Genomic DNA, 19,028 nt, shown 5'->3' with positions numbered 1-19,028 from the left:
TCCTACTCGGATTTTGGCGGACTGTTTGACGAGTGACCGATCCATTGAATTAATGATATTGAATTAATCCACTTTGTTGAATTAATCAATATCATAGTCGCCACTGAAGTCCACTCGATCCTTGTTTACCGTCAATGGATCGGTCACTCGTCAAACAGTCCGCCAGAATCCGAGTAGGGAATGGCTGCAACAGCCTCCGGGGAATGGCTGAGCGTAGCTGTCAGTCAAACGCAAGTTAGCCAATGGGGATGCATTCCTGGACAGCCCGCCCACACGTAAAGTTTGTGCCAAAACTGCAAGCAAAAAGTCAGGCAGCGCAAACGAGAGAGCTGGAATCGCAACCAAAATAAATTACGTCAAACAAAACTGAGAAAGACGCGGAACAAAAATAAAAGGTTTCTGAAGAGTAATAGACTGATATTTTGCACGATTACACGAATAATTTGTTTGCCAGTCTAAAAAAATTGACTTTTTTTTTTTTTGTATTTTGATTTGTCGTTTATGTTTGATATTTCAAAAGTATTGTATGAACATTTTGGCACAAAATTGATTCCATAAGTTACAGCCCTTGATTCACAAAATTATAATTTGACAATTTCATGAGACACAGTTCAAAGACGTGCGGTTAGGTTAATATGAGACGGTCTTGGGCTGAGGTGGCCTTGAACGAGGCACCTAACTCCCAACTGCTCCCCGGGTGCTGTTAGCATGGCTGCCCACTGCTCTGGGTGTGTTCACTGCTTCAGATGGGTTAAATGCAGAGAGGAATTTCACAAGCGTGTGATGAATAAAGTTGTTCTAAATTTGTGGAGGAATTTCACCAAACTTGGCAAAAGGCATTGTTGTATGTTGGTGATGTGCATATTGTAGTTTCATTAAATTCGGTCACATTTTACCAGAGTTACAGCCCTTGATTAAGAAAATTTTTAGCCCCCGCTGACCGAAAGGTCCGAAGGGGGATTATGTCGTGGCGATGTCCGTCCGTCCGTTCCGGGAAGGGTCTTCACCTTCTGAAATCAACTCCTCTTACAATTTTTGGAGGAATTTCACGAAACTTGGCAGGATTCTTTGTTATACTGTATGTCGGTAATACGTATGTTGCAATTTTGTTCGATTCGGTCGCATTTTCCCAGAGTTACAGCCCATGAATTTCCTGAGGGTGTATTAAAGGAAAAGGCAACTTTTGTACAAAACCAGGTGTGTAATAGGAGAAAAACATATACGTAATCAATTCTGTTAATTATTTCCATTATATATCGAACATGAAAAAATATTTTTAACTTTGAAATCATGAATTGACACAGAGGAGTCGAAGTTGGAAGAGTCAGCCATTTTGAGATTGTGGGCAACTATAAACCAATCAGAATCTTTCGTTAATGCGCCTCCCTCTGATCTGTGACATCACTGGGCCCATGAAAACAGTGTTTACAAGCAGATCACTGTGATTAGGAGTCCCGGCGGGTGGCCTGTATTCGATTCGTTTATATCCCGACCTTGTCAGCTGTCAGATTTATGTTCATGGACCCGGTAAGCTGGTAAATAATTTTTTTTTTTTTTCTTTACCAAATTCTAACAGAAAACGAGAGCGCCCAAAAGGGAAAACCAAGCTGAGCCGCTTCACGCATGCGCAGTAGGCTTGGTAGGACAAATCCAAATAGGAGTCATTCAGGATTCAGCCATGTTTTTTCTCCGTGTTTTTACTCGACCAAAGTTCTACAGTATTATGAGCTTTAAGTTGCATAAATAAAACCATTTGGTGAAACTTTGAAGAAGCGATTGTACTGGTTTTTTACCTTATTACCATGAAGCACTGAAGAGTTCTTTTCAGTGGTGGGCCGCATGACGTCACACAGTAGATCAATATGGCGGAACGCATCTTCGCTAAGCTCAGCGCAAGCCCATATTATTAAAAGTTAAAAGATACTGTTATGCAGTCTGTTCTTTCTCTATAAATTCCATGATCGATTGCTTTATATATTTATCTATCTTATCTATTTGTGGTGATTTTGTACAAAAGTTGCCTTTTCCTTTAAGCATTTATAGCTTAGACATAGTTGCCAGCAGGGGATATTGTGCCCTCAGAGCACTCTTGTGTCAACTAGCCTGACTGCGATAGTTCCAGTCGTCTCTCATGTCGGTGGAAAATGAACTAGAGTCTGACCTTTTAAGTACGATTGGCTCCTGATTGCTGATGTGCCAGCATTTTTGCACAGGAGCTTTACCTATTGACGTGAGAGTGTGCTACTTGGAGTTATCGTTAAGAAATAGACCAAAAGATTTGTCGATTTTTGACCCAGTCAGAATGAAAGGTAAACTAATTGACATGTGGATCTAGAACGATCGACAGCTTTCCAGCTTGAAAGATGTGCTGTCGTCACCATAAATGGAGATGGTCTGTGTGGAAATAACATTAGACAGGTACATAACACCAGTTGAATCTATTTGTTAAGGATGCCACCAAAATTTTTCATAAAAATTGGTTAAAATGCTGCTTGTGCTCCTGCACCCAAGAGCGCAGACGTGTTCAAACAGCATTCAGGTCTGCTAGACAAACTGAACTGCACATGTGTACAGGGCTTTAGCATGTAACTTTTTCTGTGATGTACAATAGAACTAAAACCACCACTATAAAATGTGCGCTATACGCGTGTACTCCAGTTTCTATTTTGGACAAGTGATTTGTGAAAATCAGAAGTGGACTGAGATTTGATAGCTTGTGCTGTGGAAAAACACTAACTGAAGTCCTGTAAAATAGGAGCTGGAGAGCAGTGTCCGTAGTTGTGTTAAATCGTGTGTGTGTGTGTGTGTGTGTGTGTGGTTTAGCTGCAGAGCACAATCAGAGAGCACAGAGATGGGGGAAATGCTGGCGGAGTCTTCAGCCGGTACAACATCCTGAAGGTAAGGAAGAGCTGAATACGGAGCGTGTAGAAAATTAACACGCACTCATTAAAGTGATCAGTGTTTATTTGCTGCATTTGTTATAGAGGTGTTGCTGGTAGGGATAACTCTGTGTGTGTGTGCGTGTGCAGATCCAGAAGGTGGTGAATAAAAAGCTGAGAGAGAGATATGCACACAGACAGAAAGAGATCGCCGACGAAAACCACAACCACCACAACGAGCGCATGCTCTTCCATGGTAGGACTTCTTTTGCTAATGCCAAACTAACACAAAAATCACCCCCCCGCCCTTTTTTTTTTTTTCTTTTAAAGGAACTATTTTGGGGGTGGGCAATTATTTTTTCCATGGGGCCACATGAGAAACAGAAAATTTTGTGGAGGGCCGGACCAAAAGGCTGAACTAAATTCTGCATAATCTTAATTGTATTTCTTTATATAAAGCAATAAATAACATTGTTTTTACAAGCTGCTAAGACTGGTAAGAGTATGGAAAAAACGAGGTTGCCTTACAAAAAATGTCAGTTATTCAATCAAATTTCCCAAAACAATGGTTAACAAAATGTGAACATTTATACCATTTTTTTTTCAGTCGCATTCACCCCAAAACACAATAAAGACATCACAATATTGTCTTTCTACTCCAAATATCAAGCAAGATACATCATATTATAATAATGATGCCCACATTTGTAGTCTAATCACCTCATTTGGTGTTTTTCAGTTTTTTATTTGTTCAGTGAGAGAAATCTAGTCTCTGTTGGTCTTTAACGAGTGCATCAGAGTCAGGTTGAATGTCTGAGGTGGAGATGCGAAGCACAGCTGACAGATTCGGTGTAGGTATCAGATCTACAGATCGGCTCGGGCTCCGGCGCCTGCTGGTGACGTCACACTATGTGATTGGCTGGACCATTTGAAGGATGACGTACAAGTTTGTGGTTGGTCTGGACAAATTACGGAAGTAGTTATCACGGGATTAGGTTTCGTGGGATTTCATGTCATGTTCATGTCGCGCGCATTGCATTTTTGTTGAACACAACTTCAAAATAAAAGCAATGCACATTCAGTCCATGCATGAGGTAAAATTAGAAAATACGTTTATTTTGTAATTTCTAATTAACCTTACGCGGGCCGGTCAGAATGAACCAAAGGGCCGGATGCGGCCCGCGGGTCGTAAAATGCCCAGGTCTGAACTAGTTAATGGAGTTTGGTTATATTCTGGAGTATAATAGTGATCTCACAGATGTTAATAAATGTGGCTTACAGCTAGTCCTAACACCACAGCCTGCTAGCTGATTATGTCTCCTTACTGTGTGGTGATAAAAGACACACGAAGCTTCTAACAAAACCCTGCCCTCCATCTCGGGTCAATATCTGCCCTCATCCTAACAGCGTCTTCTCACGGATGCTATAAAGCTAGCGTTAAATTACACCAGTGGGGGCACTGAAGTCATTTTCGAGACAGGATGGACAATACATAAATAATACACTTGGCCTGTGAAAGGACACTGCCACTGATGTACTGGAGTTACTGTTAAAGCCACAGGTGATTCCTTCCCTATAACAGCACGTCCCAATGAGTTTTATTCCTCGTTTATAACGCAGCAGTTTTCAAACAATTTTATTTCTTAAAGACCAGAAAATCATACTTTTTATCCATTTACAGTTGTATTTTTAATGCTGAAACTTGTTCAAGAATCAGGTTAGTTTCTGTTGTCACTTACACTATAGCGGCTATAAGCAGTTGTTCAGCTAAAAACGAACCTGTTATGGTCGATATAACTAGCTGCTGGTTCTTTCTTTTATCTGTCTCCAAGTTAATAAGGCCAAAAAGCTTGCTATGTTACCAAGAAGCCAAAAAGTGTAAACTCCTCAGTTCTGAAGACTTTGCCGTTTCAGGAAACCTGTTTGCAGCTTCACCTCCCACTGTTACAAATCAGTCACAATAGAGACTCTATTCATAAATGGTAAATATCTCTTTACAGAAACCGTCACCACATCAGGGTTTCTGTTTTGCTGTGTTAAATAATGGCACTTTTTTATAAAATTTAATTGTATTATTTTGTTTAATTTAAATTTTTTATATTTTTTATAAAATTTTATCATTTTTCCCCCCTTATTGGGGGGGGAACTTTACTGAAGCAATAATGTGAACAGTATTAAAATGAGCACGTTGGTGTGTGTTGTTGTTGTTTTTTTTAATATATATATATATATATATGAGTGATTCCACGCTTATGGGTACTGAAATGGGGACATGAACTTATTTTTAAAAATTCACCTAAAACCAATCCTTTTTTTACCATCAGGTCACAAAACATGTAATCTTTAATGAATGATATGTTAAAAGATAACTTTAATTTTCTGAGATGTAATAAAAACATATTTATATGCCAAAGTCAAGCCTATGAGTTCCAAAATGATGTCTGTTACATTACTTCTGTTACGACTGTCCATCTCGCGTCTGTTACAAATTAATTACAATCTAGCTATATACCATGTTAATCTTATTGAAAGAATGTGTATGTTTATTCTACTACACATGTTTATTAATTATATTTGCTAAAACATCACCTTCCTATGTTTCAAAAAGTAATTCTACATTGTTAAAATTGAGAATATATATGTCCACAACACTTCTGTTACGTTCTGACTTTGGCATATAAATATGTTTTTATTACATCTCAGAAAATTAAAGTTATCTTTTAACATATCATTCATTAAAGGTTACATGTTTTGTGACCTGATGGTAAAAAAAGAAATGGTTTTAGGTAAATTTTTAAAAATAAGTTCATGTCCCCATTTCAGTACCCATAAGCGTGGAATCACATATATATATATATATATATATATATATATATATATATATATATATATACACAGGTGCTGGTCATATAATTAGAATATCATGAAAAAGTTGATTTATTTCAGTAATTCCATTCAAAAAGTGAAACTTGTATATTATATTCATTCATTACACACAGACTGATATATTTCAAGTGTTTATTTCTTTTAATTTTGATGATTATAACTGACAACTAATGAAAACCCCAAATTCAGTATCTCAGAAAATTAGAATATTCCTTAAGACCAGTACAAAAAAAAGGATTTTTAGAAATGTTGGCCAACTGAAAAGTATGAACATGAAAAGTATGAGCATGTACAGCACTCAATACTTAGTTGGGGCTCCTTTTGCCTGAATTACTGCAGCAGTGCGGCGTGGCATGGAGTCGATCAGTCTGTGGCACTGCTCAGGTGTTATGAGAGCCCAGGTTGCTCTGATAGTAGCCTTCAGCTCTTCTGCATTGTTGGGTCTGGCGTATCGCATCTTCCTCTTCACAATACCCCATAGATTTTCTATGGGGTTAAGGTCAGGCGAGTTTGCTGGCCAATTAAGAACAGGGATACCATGGTCCTTAAACCAGGTACTGGTAGCTTTGGCACTGTGTGCAGGTGCCAAGTCCTGTTGGAAAATGAAATCTGCATCTCCATAAAGTTGGTCAGCAGCAGGAAGCATGAAGTGCTCTAAAACTTCCTGGTAGACGGCTGCGTTCACCTTGGACCTCAGAAAACACAGTGGACCAACACCAGCAGATGACATGGCACCCCAACCCATCACTGACTGTGGAAACTTGACACTGGACCTCAAGCAACGTGAATTCTGTGCCTCTCCTCTCTTCCTCCAGACTCTGGGGCCTTGATTTCCAAAGGAAATGCAAAATTTACTTTCATCAGAGAACATAACTTTGGACCACTCAGCAGCAGTCCAGTCCTTTTTGTCTTTAGCCCAGGCGAGACGCTTCTGACGCTGTCTCTTGTTCAAGAGTGGCTTGACACAAGGAATGCGACAGCTGAAACCCATGTCTTGCGTACGTCTGTGCGTGGTGGTTCTTGAAGCACTGACTCCAGCTGCAGTCCACTCTTTGTGACTCTCCCCCACATTTTTGAATGGGTTTTGTTTCACAATCCTCTCCAGGGTGCGGTTATCCCTACTGCTTGTCCACTTTTTTTCTACCACATCTTTTCCTTCCCTTCGCCTCTCTATTAACGTGCTTGGACAGAGCTCTGTGAACAGCCAGCCTCTTTAGCAATGACCTTTTGTGTCTTGCCCTCCTTGTGCAAGGTGTCAATGGTCGTCTTTTGGACAACTGTCAAGTCAGCAGTTTTCCCCATGATTGTGTCGCCTACAGAACGAGACTGAGAGACCATTTAAAGGCCTTTGCAGGGTTTTGAGTTAATTAGCTGATTAGAGTGCGGCACCAGGTGTCTTCAATATTGAACCTTTTCACAATATTCTAATTTTCTGAGATACTGAATTTGGGGTTTTCATTAGTTGTCCGTTATAATCATCAAAATTAAAAGAAATAAACACTTGAAATATATCCGTCTGTGTGTAATGAATGAATATAATATACAAGTTTCACTTTTTTGAATGGAATTACTGAAATAAATCAACTTTTTCATGATATTCTAATTATATGACCAGCACCTGTGTGTGTGTGTGTATATGTGTGTGTGTGTGTGTGTGTGTGTGTATATATATATATATATATATATATATATATATATATATATATATAGTGACCTAATGACTGACCAGGCCCATTGTCTTATAGCGTGGTCTAGGTACAACAGACAAACTACACAGCTGTATATTCAGCCCAGTTGCCACTAGGGGGAGCAGACTGAATGAAGCTGGAGGTGATGTAAATGAAGCAACACCGAGATAGACAGACGGACAGGCAGGCAGGCAGGCAGGCGATGTAGTTGAGTCACTAAACCTGAAGTCCGAGTGCAGTGTTCAAGTCTAAGTCATTAAAAAAAAATCAAGTCGAGTCCAAGACTCCAACCATTTGACGGTGGCTGTTTTAGCACCGTTTGTTCCTGAACATGACGTATGAACAGGTGAATATGCGTTCTCTTAATCAGGGAGTGCAAAGTATTCGGTCAGACATGGTTCGGGAATGGATTGAAGTGCAGGAGGTGTGTTTATTAATACAAGTGAAGACAGGTAAACATTCCAGAACAGCAGGCAAAATCATAAAACAGTGAAACGGGCAATAGGTCAAGCGAGGCACAAACAGGCTATCGTAGACTCGGCCGAATGAAAGACGAGAAACAGGAAATCAGGGATCAGGAAACCAGACTCGGTAATGTGTCAGCAACGCAACTCAGTACAGTTTTTATATCCATGCGCTGTTTGCATCTTAATCCTGTGCAGGTGCGAGTTGTTTACGGCGCACACGAGAGTCTGCTTGGCATGCGTGCTGTCCGCAGCGCGCCCAAGAGTCTATCTGATGCGCACGCCAAGGCACGCAGGTGTAACACACACGAAATTAGTACAGAATCTCAGCATAAACTCACAGGAGGCAGCCATGTTTGTTGTTTTGTCGGAGCGACCTTTGACCTGCGTGTGTGCAGTGTACCATGCTATCGCCTGCCTCGTGAGGCATGATCATGATGCGTAGATACACACACACACAGAAATGCCACAGCTGTGACTCGAGTTGGCCATATAGCTTGAAACTGTGAAGACAGTTCATGGTATATCCAGGATATACCATGACTGACCCACACCATATCCATTTTGTTTTATTTTTGACATCGTGAGATACATTGCTTTATCAATGGTGGAACTATTTTATGTCACATCAGCCATCCTTGGTCAGTCCCTGCCCGGGAATTTTTTGATGAGGGATATAATTTCCAGTATTTTACGCGGATGACATCACTCCCAGTGTTTTCCTGCTGACTAGACACGCATTGTCCATCATGAACCGGTTCAGAATTAAAATTCGTTTGATTAACTTGCATATTTTTTTTGTGGATGCGTCTGTGTCATATAAAGAATATTACACGGTGGTGCAAAGATATGAAGTTTGTCTTCTTGTGTTGAAAGTATTTTCACTCATTATATAAATACAACCCTGATTCCAAAAAAGTTGGGACAAAGTACAAATTGTAAATAAAAATGGAATGCAATGACGTGGAAGTTTCAAAATTCCATATTTTATTCAGAATAGAACATAGATGACATATCAAACATTTAAACTGAGAAAATGTATCATTTAAAGAGAAAAATTAGGTGATTTTAAATTTCATGACAACAACACATCTCAAAAAAGTTGGGACAAGGCCATGTTTACCACTGTGAGACATCTCCTTTTCTCTTTACAACAGTCTGTAAACGTCTGGGGACTGAGGAGACAAGTTGCTCAAGTTTAGGGATAGGAATGTTAACCCATTCTTGTCTAATGTAGGATTCTAGTTGCTCAACTGTCTTAGGTCTTTTTTGTCGTATCTTCCGTTTTATGATGCGCCAAATGTTTTCTATGGGTGAAAGATCTGGACTGCAGGCTGGCCAGTTCAGTACCCGGACCCTTCTTCTACGCAGCCATGATGCTGTAATTGATGCAGTATGTGGTTTGGCATTGTCATGTTGGAAAATGCAAGGTCTTCCCTGAAAGAGACGTCGTCTGGATGGGAGCATATGTTGCTCTAGAACCTGGATATACCTTTCAGCATTGATGGTGTCTTTCCAGATGTGTAAGCTGCCCATGCCACATGCACTAATGCAACCCCATACCATCAGAGATGCAGGCTTCTGAACTGAACGCTGATGCCAACTTGGGTCGTCCTTCTCCTCTTTAGTCTGAATGACACGGCGTCCCTGATTTCCATAAAGAACTTCAAATTTTGATTCGTCTGACCACAGAACAGTTTTCCACTTTGCCACAGTCCATTTTAAATGAGCCTTGGCCCAGAGAAGACGTCTGCGCTTCTGGATCGTGTTTAGATACGGCTTCTTCTTTGAACTATAGAGTTTTAGCTGGCAACGGCGGATGGCACGGTGAATTGTGTTCACAGATAATGTTCTCTGGAAATATTCCTGAGCCCATTTTGTGATTTCCAATACAGAAGCATGCCTGTATGTGATGCAGTGCCGTCTAAGGGCCCGAAGATCACGGGCACCCAGTATGGTTTTCTGGCCTTGACCCTTACGCACAGAGATTCTTCCAGATTTTCTGAATCTTTTGATGATATTATGCACTGTAGATGATGATATGTTCAAACTCTTTGCAATTTTACACTGTCGAACTCCTTTCTGATATTGCTCCACTATTTGTCAGCGCAGAATTAGGGGGATTGGTGATCCTCTTCCCATCTTTACTTCTGAGAGCCGCTGCCACTCCAAGATGCTCTTTTTATACCCAGTCATGTTAATGACCTATTGCCAATTGACCTAATGAGTTGCAATTTGGTCCTCCAGCTGTTCCTTTTTTGTACCTTTAACTTTTCCAGCCTCTTATTGCCCCTGTCCCAACTTTTTTGAGATGTGTTGCTGTCATGAAATTTCAAATGAGCCAATATTTGGCATGAAATTATAAAATGTCTCACTTTCAACATTTGATATGTTGTCTATGTTCTATTGTGAATACAATATCCGTTGTTGAGATTTGTAAATTATTGCATTCCATTTTTATTTACAATTTGTACTTTGTCCCAACTTTTTTGGAATCGGGGTTGTATATTCACCACTTGTATCAACTTAATATCTTCACGCCACTGTGTAATATATTTTTTTCATATATATGTGTGTGTTTATTTAGCCAAACAGAATTTAGGAAGAGGAGTGGCTTAATGTCCAGACAGTGTGGTCTTCAGCCTTATGGCAGAGCATTTTTTGTTTTTTTTTCCCCTCTCCCTGTACAGGCTCTCCCTTCATTAACGCCATCATCCACAAAGGTTTTGACGAGAGACACGCCTACATTGGGGGAATGTTTGGAGCGGGGATCTATTTTGCAGAAAATTCATCCAAGAGCAACCAATATGTGTACGGCATCGGCGGCGGCACTGGCTGCCCCACACACAAAGACCGCTCCTGCTATGTCTGCCACAGGTACAACAGCTCTTACTAGCAGTATGTATAAATAACCAGCAGGTGGCACTGTAGCCTCCTAATTATTGTGTGCTTGTTGTGTTGTGCAGGCAGATGCTGTTCTGTCGTGTCACCCTGGGCAAATCCTTCCTGCAGTTCAGTGCCATGAAAATGGCCCACGCTCCTCCGGGGCACCACTCCGTCATCGGGCGGCCCAGCGTCAACGGCCTGGCCTACGCTGAGTACGTCATCTACAGAGGCGAGCAGGTCAGAGTTCACTCTTTTGTGACGAATATTTAAAATTCCCTGTCTCAAACACAGCTGATGAATACGTCAGGTTTTCAGTCACACATCATTTAGAAATGTCTAGCAGCGTTATAACACCACCGTTCATCAAGTGAGCAAATTGATGAAGCCTCTCAGATGAGCTTCTCATGTTTAAGTTTAAACCACAAATTCGCATTTCAGACCAGCCAGGTGACTCAAAATAACACAACACATCAGTCTTGAATTAGTACAAAACTTTGTGTTGACAGATTGCTGAGGTATAAGGGGAATAAAACACTTAATTCTAGATTTAAAATGAGAGATGGTGTACTGTATATAGGTAGGCTTGACAGCACACCGCTGCACTGATGAACCTCCCATACGTTTGTATGGGAGAACAGCATGTTTTCGTTTGGCCTTTAAAGACATTTTAAAATGTTTAATCTACACAAGGGGTCGATAAGAACATGTTTACGGAATATACTGTTAATTTCGTCCGGCGTCGTGATGAGCTTTTACTTGAAGCGGTTTTTTTAAGGTTGTGTAATGCAATACACCAAATTCACGGGCGCCACCATCTTGGATTTTTCAATGATATTCGTCACTTGGCTCTTGGTAAAATCCGGAGAGCTCATAGCTTATTCCCTGCTGTAGAGACGAGTGAAGCCGTCTGGCCACCATATTACCATTCCCATCGCGTGTATTTGGCTTGTGTGTTAAACCGTGGCATCCAGGCCTGGAATTTCGTCATTTTAGGGGCAAGGCCACTTGGCCTTTTGTGCTGTCAATTTTTTGAGGGCACCAAGGCCATAAAATAAAACAATGATTTTAAGTTCACGTCTGTAATGAATTTAATTTAAGGACTAATGACTCTTCTGAGGAAGATTGGAGTCTCAGTCGAAACTATCAAGCAGGTAAAGAAACATCTTCTACACTATTATGTCTGAAGATAAGAAAATATTGAACACATCTAAACTTATCAATCCATCACTCACTTCAAAAATTGTAGAACTTATTAAACCTGTATCCTCCCATAATTTTAGTTCAGTTGACACCGAATGTGCAAGAGCATCTTCAGACTGTACTACTACGCAGATTTTGAATTAATCAAAATTGAGCCTGGAGTTCATCAGAATGTTTGACTGTAAATGGAACATATACTAGCATGCAGGCTACTGATTAACCCATAAGAGCCCAGACCGATTTCTCAATCAAGGAAAATTATTGAGGAAATAAAATGAACTAAATAGACGACAAAGAAAACATTTCTGACCTTTTATTTTTTAAAATAGCACTTTCATGTCTCAAGATTTGAAATATTAAATTTCAAATTTGCAGAACACTGCAACACTATTACACTGTTAACCCCAAAGTTAAAAAAAAACATACAATACAAGTAACAAAACAATGCTCACTGCATAGATTAAAAAAGTGGCTATGAACAGACAACAGCACACATCACGTATCATATTACGGCAGGAACAAGCAGTAGTAACATCCATGACCTTGCGCTTAAAGCTCGACAAAGGGAAAACTTGACAGCAAGCTAATTAGCATGTTACCGGCTATAGTCGGTACTCGGCACGTTAAAAGTGGGTCAACGTTGTAACAACATAACGTTACTGTACAAGCAATGCTTATTTAACGGTAACAAACTTAAGCCCTATATGTTGAAATTCCTCTCTTATTCGTTTGTTAATTTATCACACAGTCTTACCTCAGTCAACTTCTTCCCTCCTTCTGTGAAAATTCAACGTCTCAGACGCGGACACAAGTGGGCGGGGGATGCGTTTGATTAAGGCTCCTGGTTGGCTGGTGATAGGTTGGTGTCATTGTACCGTAGCATGTCGGAGCGGTTCATGCCAGGCTCGAGTCCGATCCACCACTGATGAGTTGCCCAATAAGAATCCAGAATGTCATCAAAAGATGTATTTTTTCTCAACAGACACAGGTGATGTTAAAGCCTATTGGCAGTCATGAGGCAGATTACAAAACCGCAGGGCATCAAGGCCACTGTGGCCTTACAGCAGATATTTTTTTCCAAGGGCACAAGGCCAAATTGAGAGGGCCCTCGTGAAATTCCTGCCCTGGTGGTATCCGATCAAATTTGCCCCAAGAAAGAATCTCCTGACACCCCCCCCCCCTTCATGACCTCCTCTTATTTTCTCAACTTCCCCCACATTCCTTACATATCTTTATAGCGCTCCTCTTTACTGTTAGGTTTTTTCCTTTTCCAGTTCAGTCTCTGATTTTTATTTTTTTTTGGAATGGCTCTTTTTACAACGATAATTATTTTTACAGAGAGTATTTCAGTTTTTCTCTTATACAGTGTGCCTTTCTCTTGCATATATTTCTTCTTCCTTTTTTATAAAAAAAGAAGAAATGGATTCAAGAGAGAGGTTATATAATATAATATTTTATATTTAGTTATATTATATATACACTCGCAGGTGAAATGTCCATCCACAACCTTTGACCTGACGATTTGTTCAGTTCACTGCTGCACATGGAGGCATTTTTCTTTTAATTTTTCTCACCAACTACATAAATAACTTGTCCAATTTTGTATAGCTTCCAGTAGTCTAAATGACCGTTCCGCTCCGTGATGGGAGTGATAAGATGGCGGGCAGCCGGCTTCACTCTGACGAACCTATGAGCTCGCCAGATTTTATATAGAGCTCAGTGGTCCGTGTGTTTTCTTGTTGGTTCAGTCAGCTTGAAACTCATGATTCCCACCTAGTGGTCGAGTCTCTCATGCTGACTTGTTTTTCCAGTAAAATCAACTGAAACCTAAAGATCGGATCACTGAGGAAGATTTTGTATCCTTCCTAAAAATCATTGAGTTTCCTCATATTTATTCCTGGAGAAAAAATGAGGTGGTGTATAAATATCAGTAATACTGTTTGGAAGAGAATTAACAAAAGTTTGACCCGCTTATGCACAGCGCATTCGAGCACCACCGTGTCCACAATTTAAAGTGAACATACCGCTAAATTCTGGCTTTTACGTTTCAACACAAAGGATGGACCGATTTTACTGATGTATTACTTTTAAGCCTTCAAGGTGCATAATTGTGATGTATAAGACAAAGTCTTTATATGTAATTCTTACCCTGATACTCAAAAATCTAAATCTCTCCATTTTTGGCTTTTTGGTGTATTCATTTCTGATTTGAAGGTTGTTGGTTTTTTTTTTTTTTCCCCCTCATGAATGGAAAATTAAACCAGTGGAAAATGCGTGCTGGTTTGGGCAACGGACAGAAATGGAAATTTTATGAAAGACTGGCTTTTCAAACGGTTCGTAACTTTTAGGCATATTTACAAAATTAAACAAGTTTTCAATTCAGATCTTAACGCTCTTTGATGCATTACACAACACTATGACAACTACTTTAAAAATGGCCTGTCATTGCTTATACTGTAATAAGTAATATTAACAGTAGTAGCAATAACACTGCTAATAAAAAAATATATACATACTATATACAGGATCTGCTTTTAATGATTGGCTGAAATTAATGACTTAAGACATTAAAAAGAGTGTTTTTGAAATTATTGGGTTTTTTGTTCTGCGCCAACCTCATGCACCATGGGAAATTGTTTGTCAGGTTGGTGCAAGTTGATTTACAGGCTGTTTTTTGTTTTTAAACCAGGCATTTATTTATTTATTTATTTTTTCCTACAAGTGTAAATGCATGTGATTTAAATTCTTATTAATCCCAAGATACAAGATGCATTAAACAACCAGGTGTGAATGGGGTCTTAAATAGCTCTCAGGATTACAGGAAGCGAATTCCAGAGATTGTTGCCATGGTGACTAATGACTGACCAGGCCCGCTGTTTTCTAGCCTGGTCCAGCTGAATGAAGCAGGCAAACTCCACAGCTGTATATTGAGCCCAGTTGCCACTAGGGGGAGCAGACTGAGTGAAGCTGGTGGTGGTGATGTAAATGAAGCCTGTGCTTATGAGAGAGAGTAGCAGCTCTGTATCATGAAATACTCATGTGCTGCTCTTTAGCTTCATTCGCTCACTGTTTGTCGTCTTTGATTTCTGCACAGGCGTACCCGGAGTATCTCATCACATACCAGATCGTGAAGCCGGAGAGCACGGCGCAGCCGCCAGCAGCAGCAGAGCAGAAGTCTTGAGTGTCCAGAGCTCGTCTCCTGCACACTGCTCGGACTGTTACACACTCCTTCATACACATGCTGGCCTCCAGCTCATCCTCATCTTTCTCCAGCCCTCCCACCTGACCTCCCTGTCTCTCCTCTCACACAGCTCACACCCGCAGCGTTGGTGTTTTTAAGCAACCCTCCTCCTCCTCCATATGTTTACCTGGGTCAGAGGTCACAGGTCAGAGGGTGTAGGGCTGAAGTGATCAAAGACAAGTGACCTCATTGCCGTAGCTTTTTCTCACTTAATAATCGTTCAAACCAGTAAACGGTTTCTCTTCCCCTTTTTCCAGTGTACTTTCTTTCGACCATTTTATTATGAGTTATTTTAAATCTAACACACTACAAGACGGACCACATCACCCTTAACGCTCTATGGACCTGCCATGGTTACACCCCCCCCCCCATAATAATGTTCCATGGAGCCTCTAGTCTCTGACTCTTTCTTGTTTTTTTGTTTTGTTTTTTTTTAATGCATTGTTGCGAAAGCCTTTTGGAAGTTGGACATGTGTGGAAACCCAGTTCATCAGTTTGAGCCTTTCATAGCAAAATGTTTAACACTTGGGATTTTTGTTTGTTTTTGTTTCCGCGCAGGGAAAAGTCAGGCATATCGCCTCCGTTAGCATATCCGGATGATAAAAACACGTTCTTTTAAAAGACTCGCACTTTTAGGCAGGGTTTAACTTATTCTAACGAAACCGCGAAATGGCATTTTACAAAAACAAACGCGTCCTGTAATGATTGTGATGGATGAGCGCTTTGGTAAAAGCTCTCCTCTCTGTGCAGTTTTCTAATGAAGAGTGGCTTCATTAGTGAAGCTTTTTTTCTTCTTCTTCTTTCCGGTTCTCTGATGGTTTTGTCTGCTTTCAGTAACATTTTTTCCTTTCTTTGGTTTTTGGATGATGACCGCGTGACCTGTATTTTCAGTCTCATTCCAGTATAATCTCTCGCAGAGATTTATCTCCTCTGAGACACTACTGACATTTCAGCATCACTGATGCACACTCACAGGTTGTGTAAAACAGTTTGGATGTGAACATGCCCCGGGAGAGTTCTGTTTGGCTGGAGGTTGGTTTTTTTGTTTGTTTTTTTTTTAAATCACTAAGTGGGGTGTATGGTATTCCACTTCTCCACCAACACAGTACTGGTGCTGTATAGGGAATCAGCTTCTTTTTTTTTTTTAATAACCGGCCCACGTTTTTCACCATTTAAAGATGTGAACTATTATGAAACATGACCACGTGTAGGCGTTTCCTAATGGGGAAAAAAAAAATAACAGTGTAGGATGGTTTGAGAACATATTTTACCATTCAAGGTCAAATCTTTCAGCATCTATACACAGTCCAGATATTATCCTCGACAATAATTACTTGCAAGATGGATGCACGTTTTTGTTTCATTTAGCAAAATTACTCGAATGAAGTCTTACGTTTTTCAGGCAAGAGCGCAATTTCTTTCCGAGACCTGTGATTCAATGCTTGCGATTTTAAATTTTGATTTAATTATTTAAAAACAACACTCTTCATGTCTGTTCACGTCTTTATTTAAATAAGTTGGTGTTGTCATGGCAACAAGCAATCTGACATCACTGGTTCTTGTTACAAGCCCAGCAGCATTTTAGCACTGGGACAAAACAGAGCCATGTATGGAATCGTACAGAACATGGTGGTTTTTTTTTTTTTTTTTAATGATTATTATTTGACACCAGCACCATGTTGGTGGAAAAGGGCACAAATGTGTGTGTGTGTTTTTTTTTTGTTTTTTTTTGTTATTGTTTTTTTTCCACCTCTCAGCCTGAACCACTTCACATGTTTCACTCGTATCTAATTATTCCCCGGTGTTTTTTTATTTAATTCTACATTAATCGGAATGTGATGAGCTATTTTACCGCAAACAGTCTAATTGAACAGTCCTCACTCGTGTAAGCCAGTCTTAATAAAGTACATATGTCCTGTATGCGCCTCTTGTTGGGTTTGTCTGTCCCCCTTTACTTTTAGCACCACAGTGGTTTTGTGACTCACTCGCACGCCTATTCCATAGAAAAATTATATTCTTTTGACCTGATCTGAATTGATTGCGCAGCAGGTGTGAGGTTTTGGCCGAAAGAGACTTCCTGTTAGTTTGTGAGTGGGTTGAATTGTTTGCATGTTATGGCTGATTATTAGTGCACTCAAAGACGTGGGGTGGGGGTGGGGGGTGGCACAATCATGTAACAGCTTAAGGGCGAAATTTTATTGTGCATGGAGAAATGTTTCCATTTGAAACAGGAAATCATGCTATGACTTATTTCCATAGAAAATGAATACAGTGCAAATATGTAAATTTAATACATGCCCGCAGAACAATAATTTTTTTTCCTCATATGTATTGTCCGTAGCACGAAGAGAAAGTAATTTGAGTGCATGAGAGAACTCCAGAAGAGTTAAGAAGTTTTATGAACATGTATACAAGTTCTTTAAAGTTTGCAGGGAAAGTTAGGTTGATAAATAAGATGTTGTGATCTGGATCATGTAAGTGTAATTAGTTAGGGTTTATATCCTAACTCCTTAATTAATTTGGAATTGTTCACAAATGTCCGTATGAAATTCCTGGAGCAGCAGGATGCCCTCTGTTGCATGGAACGATATCTGAGAAAGAGGTGGCACAGTAGCGTTGTGGTTAACACTGTCGCCTCACAGCAAGAAGGGTCTGGTTTCAAACCTCATAGCCTACTGGGGCTTTCTGTGTGGAGTTTACGTGTTCTCCCTGTGCCTGGATGGGTTTCCTCCCAAAGTCATGCTGATTAAATCAACTGGCTGCTCTAAATTGCCTGTGAATGTAGGTGTAAATGGTTGAAACCAAAACTATGACCTCAATCTAAAGGGTTCTCAAACGTTTTGCAGCCCGGCACCCCTATACCTGTAAAATAAATTTCATATCCAACATAATCCAGCTATTCAATGTGGCAGGGTCCAGGAAATCACATGTTGAGGATCACTGCTCGATCTCAATCCGTTAGTGTATTTATGGCTTAAACTAGCTAGAAGGGTTAAGTGTGACACTAAAGAACGTTCCCTTACATGCCCTTCACACCTCTGAACCATAGCAACTTGATTTACAGTGGTGCTTGAAAGTTTGTGAACCCTTTAGAATTTTCTGTATTTCTGCATAAATATGACCAAAAACATCAGATTTTCACACAAGTCCTAAAAGTAGATAAAGAGAACCCAGTTAAACAAATGAGACAAAAATATTATACTTGTTCATTTATTTATTGAGGAAAATGATCCAATATTACATATCTGTGAGTGGCAAAAGTATGTGAACCTTTGCTTTCAGTATCTGGTGTGACCCCCTTGTGCAGCAATAACTGCAACTAAACGTTTCCAGTAACTGTTGATCAGTCCTGCACACCGGCTTGGAGGAATTTTAGCCCATTCCTCCGTACAGAACAGCTTCAACTCTGGGATGTTGGTGGGTTTCCTCACACATGAACTGCTCGCTTCAGGTCCTTCCACATTTCCATTGGATTAAGGTCAGGACTTTGACTTGGCCATTCCAAAACATTAACTTTATTCTTCTTTAACCATTCTTTGGTAGAACGACTTGTGTGCTTAGGATCGTTGTCTTGCTGCATGACCCACCTTCTCTTGAGATTCAGTTCATGGACAGATGTCCTGACAGTTTCCTTTAGAATTCGCTGGTATAATTCAGAATTCATTGTTCCATCAATTATGGCAAGCCGTCCTGGCCCAGATGCAGCAAAACGGGCCCAAACCGTGATACTACCACCACCATGTTTCACGGATGGGATAAGGTTCTTATGCTGGAATACAGTGTT

General features: G+C 40.1%; 1 protein-coding gene across 2 annotated transcripts in view; it reads left to right on the top strand.

The window, feature by feature from the left end:
• The window catches only part of tnksa (tankyrase, TRF1-interacting ankyrin-related ADP-ribose polymerase a), a 429,478-nt gene extending 412,314 nt beyond the window's left edge, over positions 1–17,164 (top strand). For both annotated transcript variants that reach the window (XM_060935943.1, XM_060935942.1), the window contains exons 23-27: positions 2,824–2,898; positions 3,030–3,135; positions 10,608–10,794; positions 10,884–11,040; positions 15,098–17,164. In XM_060935943.1, coding sequence (XP_060791926.1) covers positions 2,824–2,898; positions 3,030–3,135; positions 10,608–10,794; positions 10,884–11,040; positions 15,098–15,184 — 612 coding nt within the window. In that variant the 3' untranslated portion in view covers positions 15,185–17,164. The remainder of the gene's footprint in view (positions 1–2,823; positions 2,899–3,029; positions 3,136–10,607; positions 10,795–10,883; positions 11,041–15,097) is intronic.
• Positions 17,165–19,028: the final 1,864 nt, after the last annotated feature.

Source organism: Neoarius graeffei, chromosome 12 (assembly GCF_027579695.1).
Source record: "Neoarius graeffei isolate fNeoGra1 chromosome 12, fNeoGra1.pri, whole genome shotgun sequence".
Lineage (NCBI taxonomy): Eukaryota > Metazoa > Chordata > Actinopteri > Siluriformes > Ariidae > Neoarius > Neoarius graeffei.
This window is presented reverse-complemented; position numbering and strand designations above follow the sequence as displayed.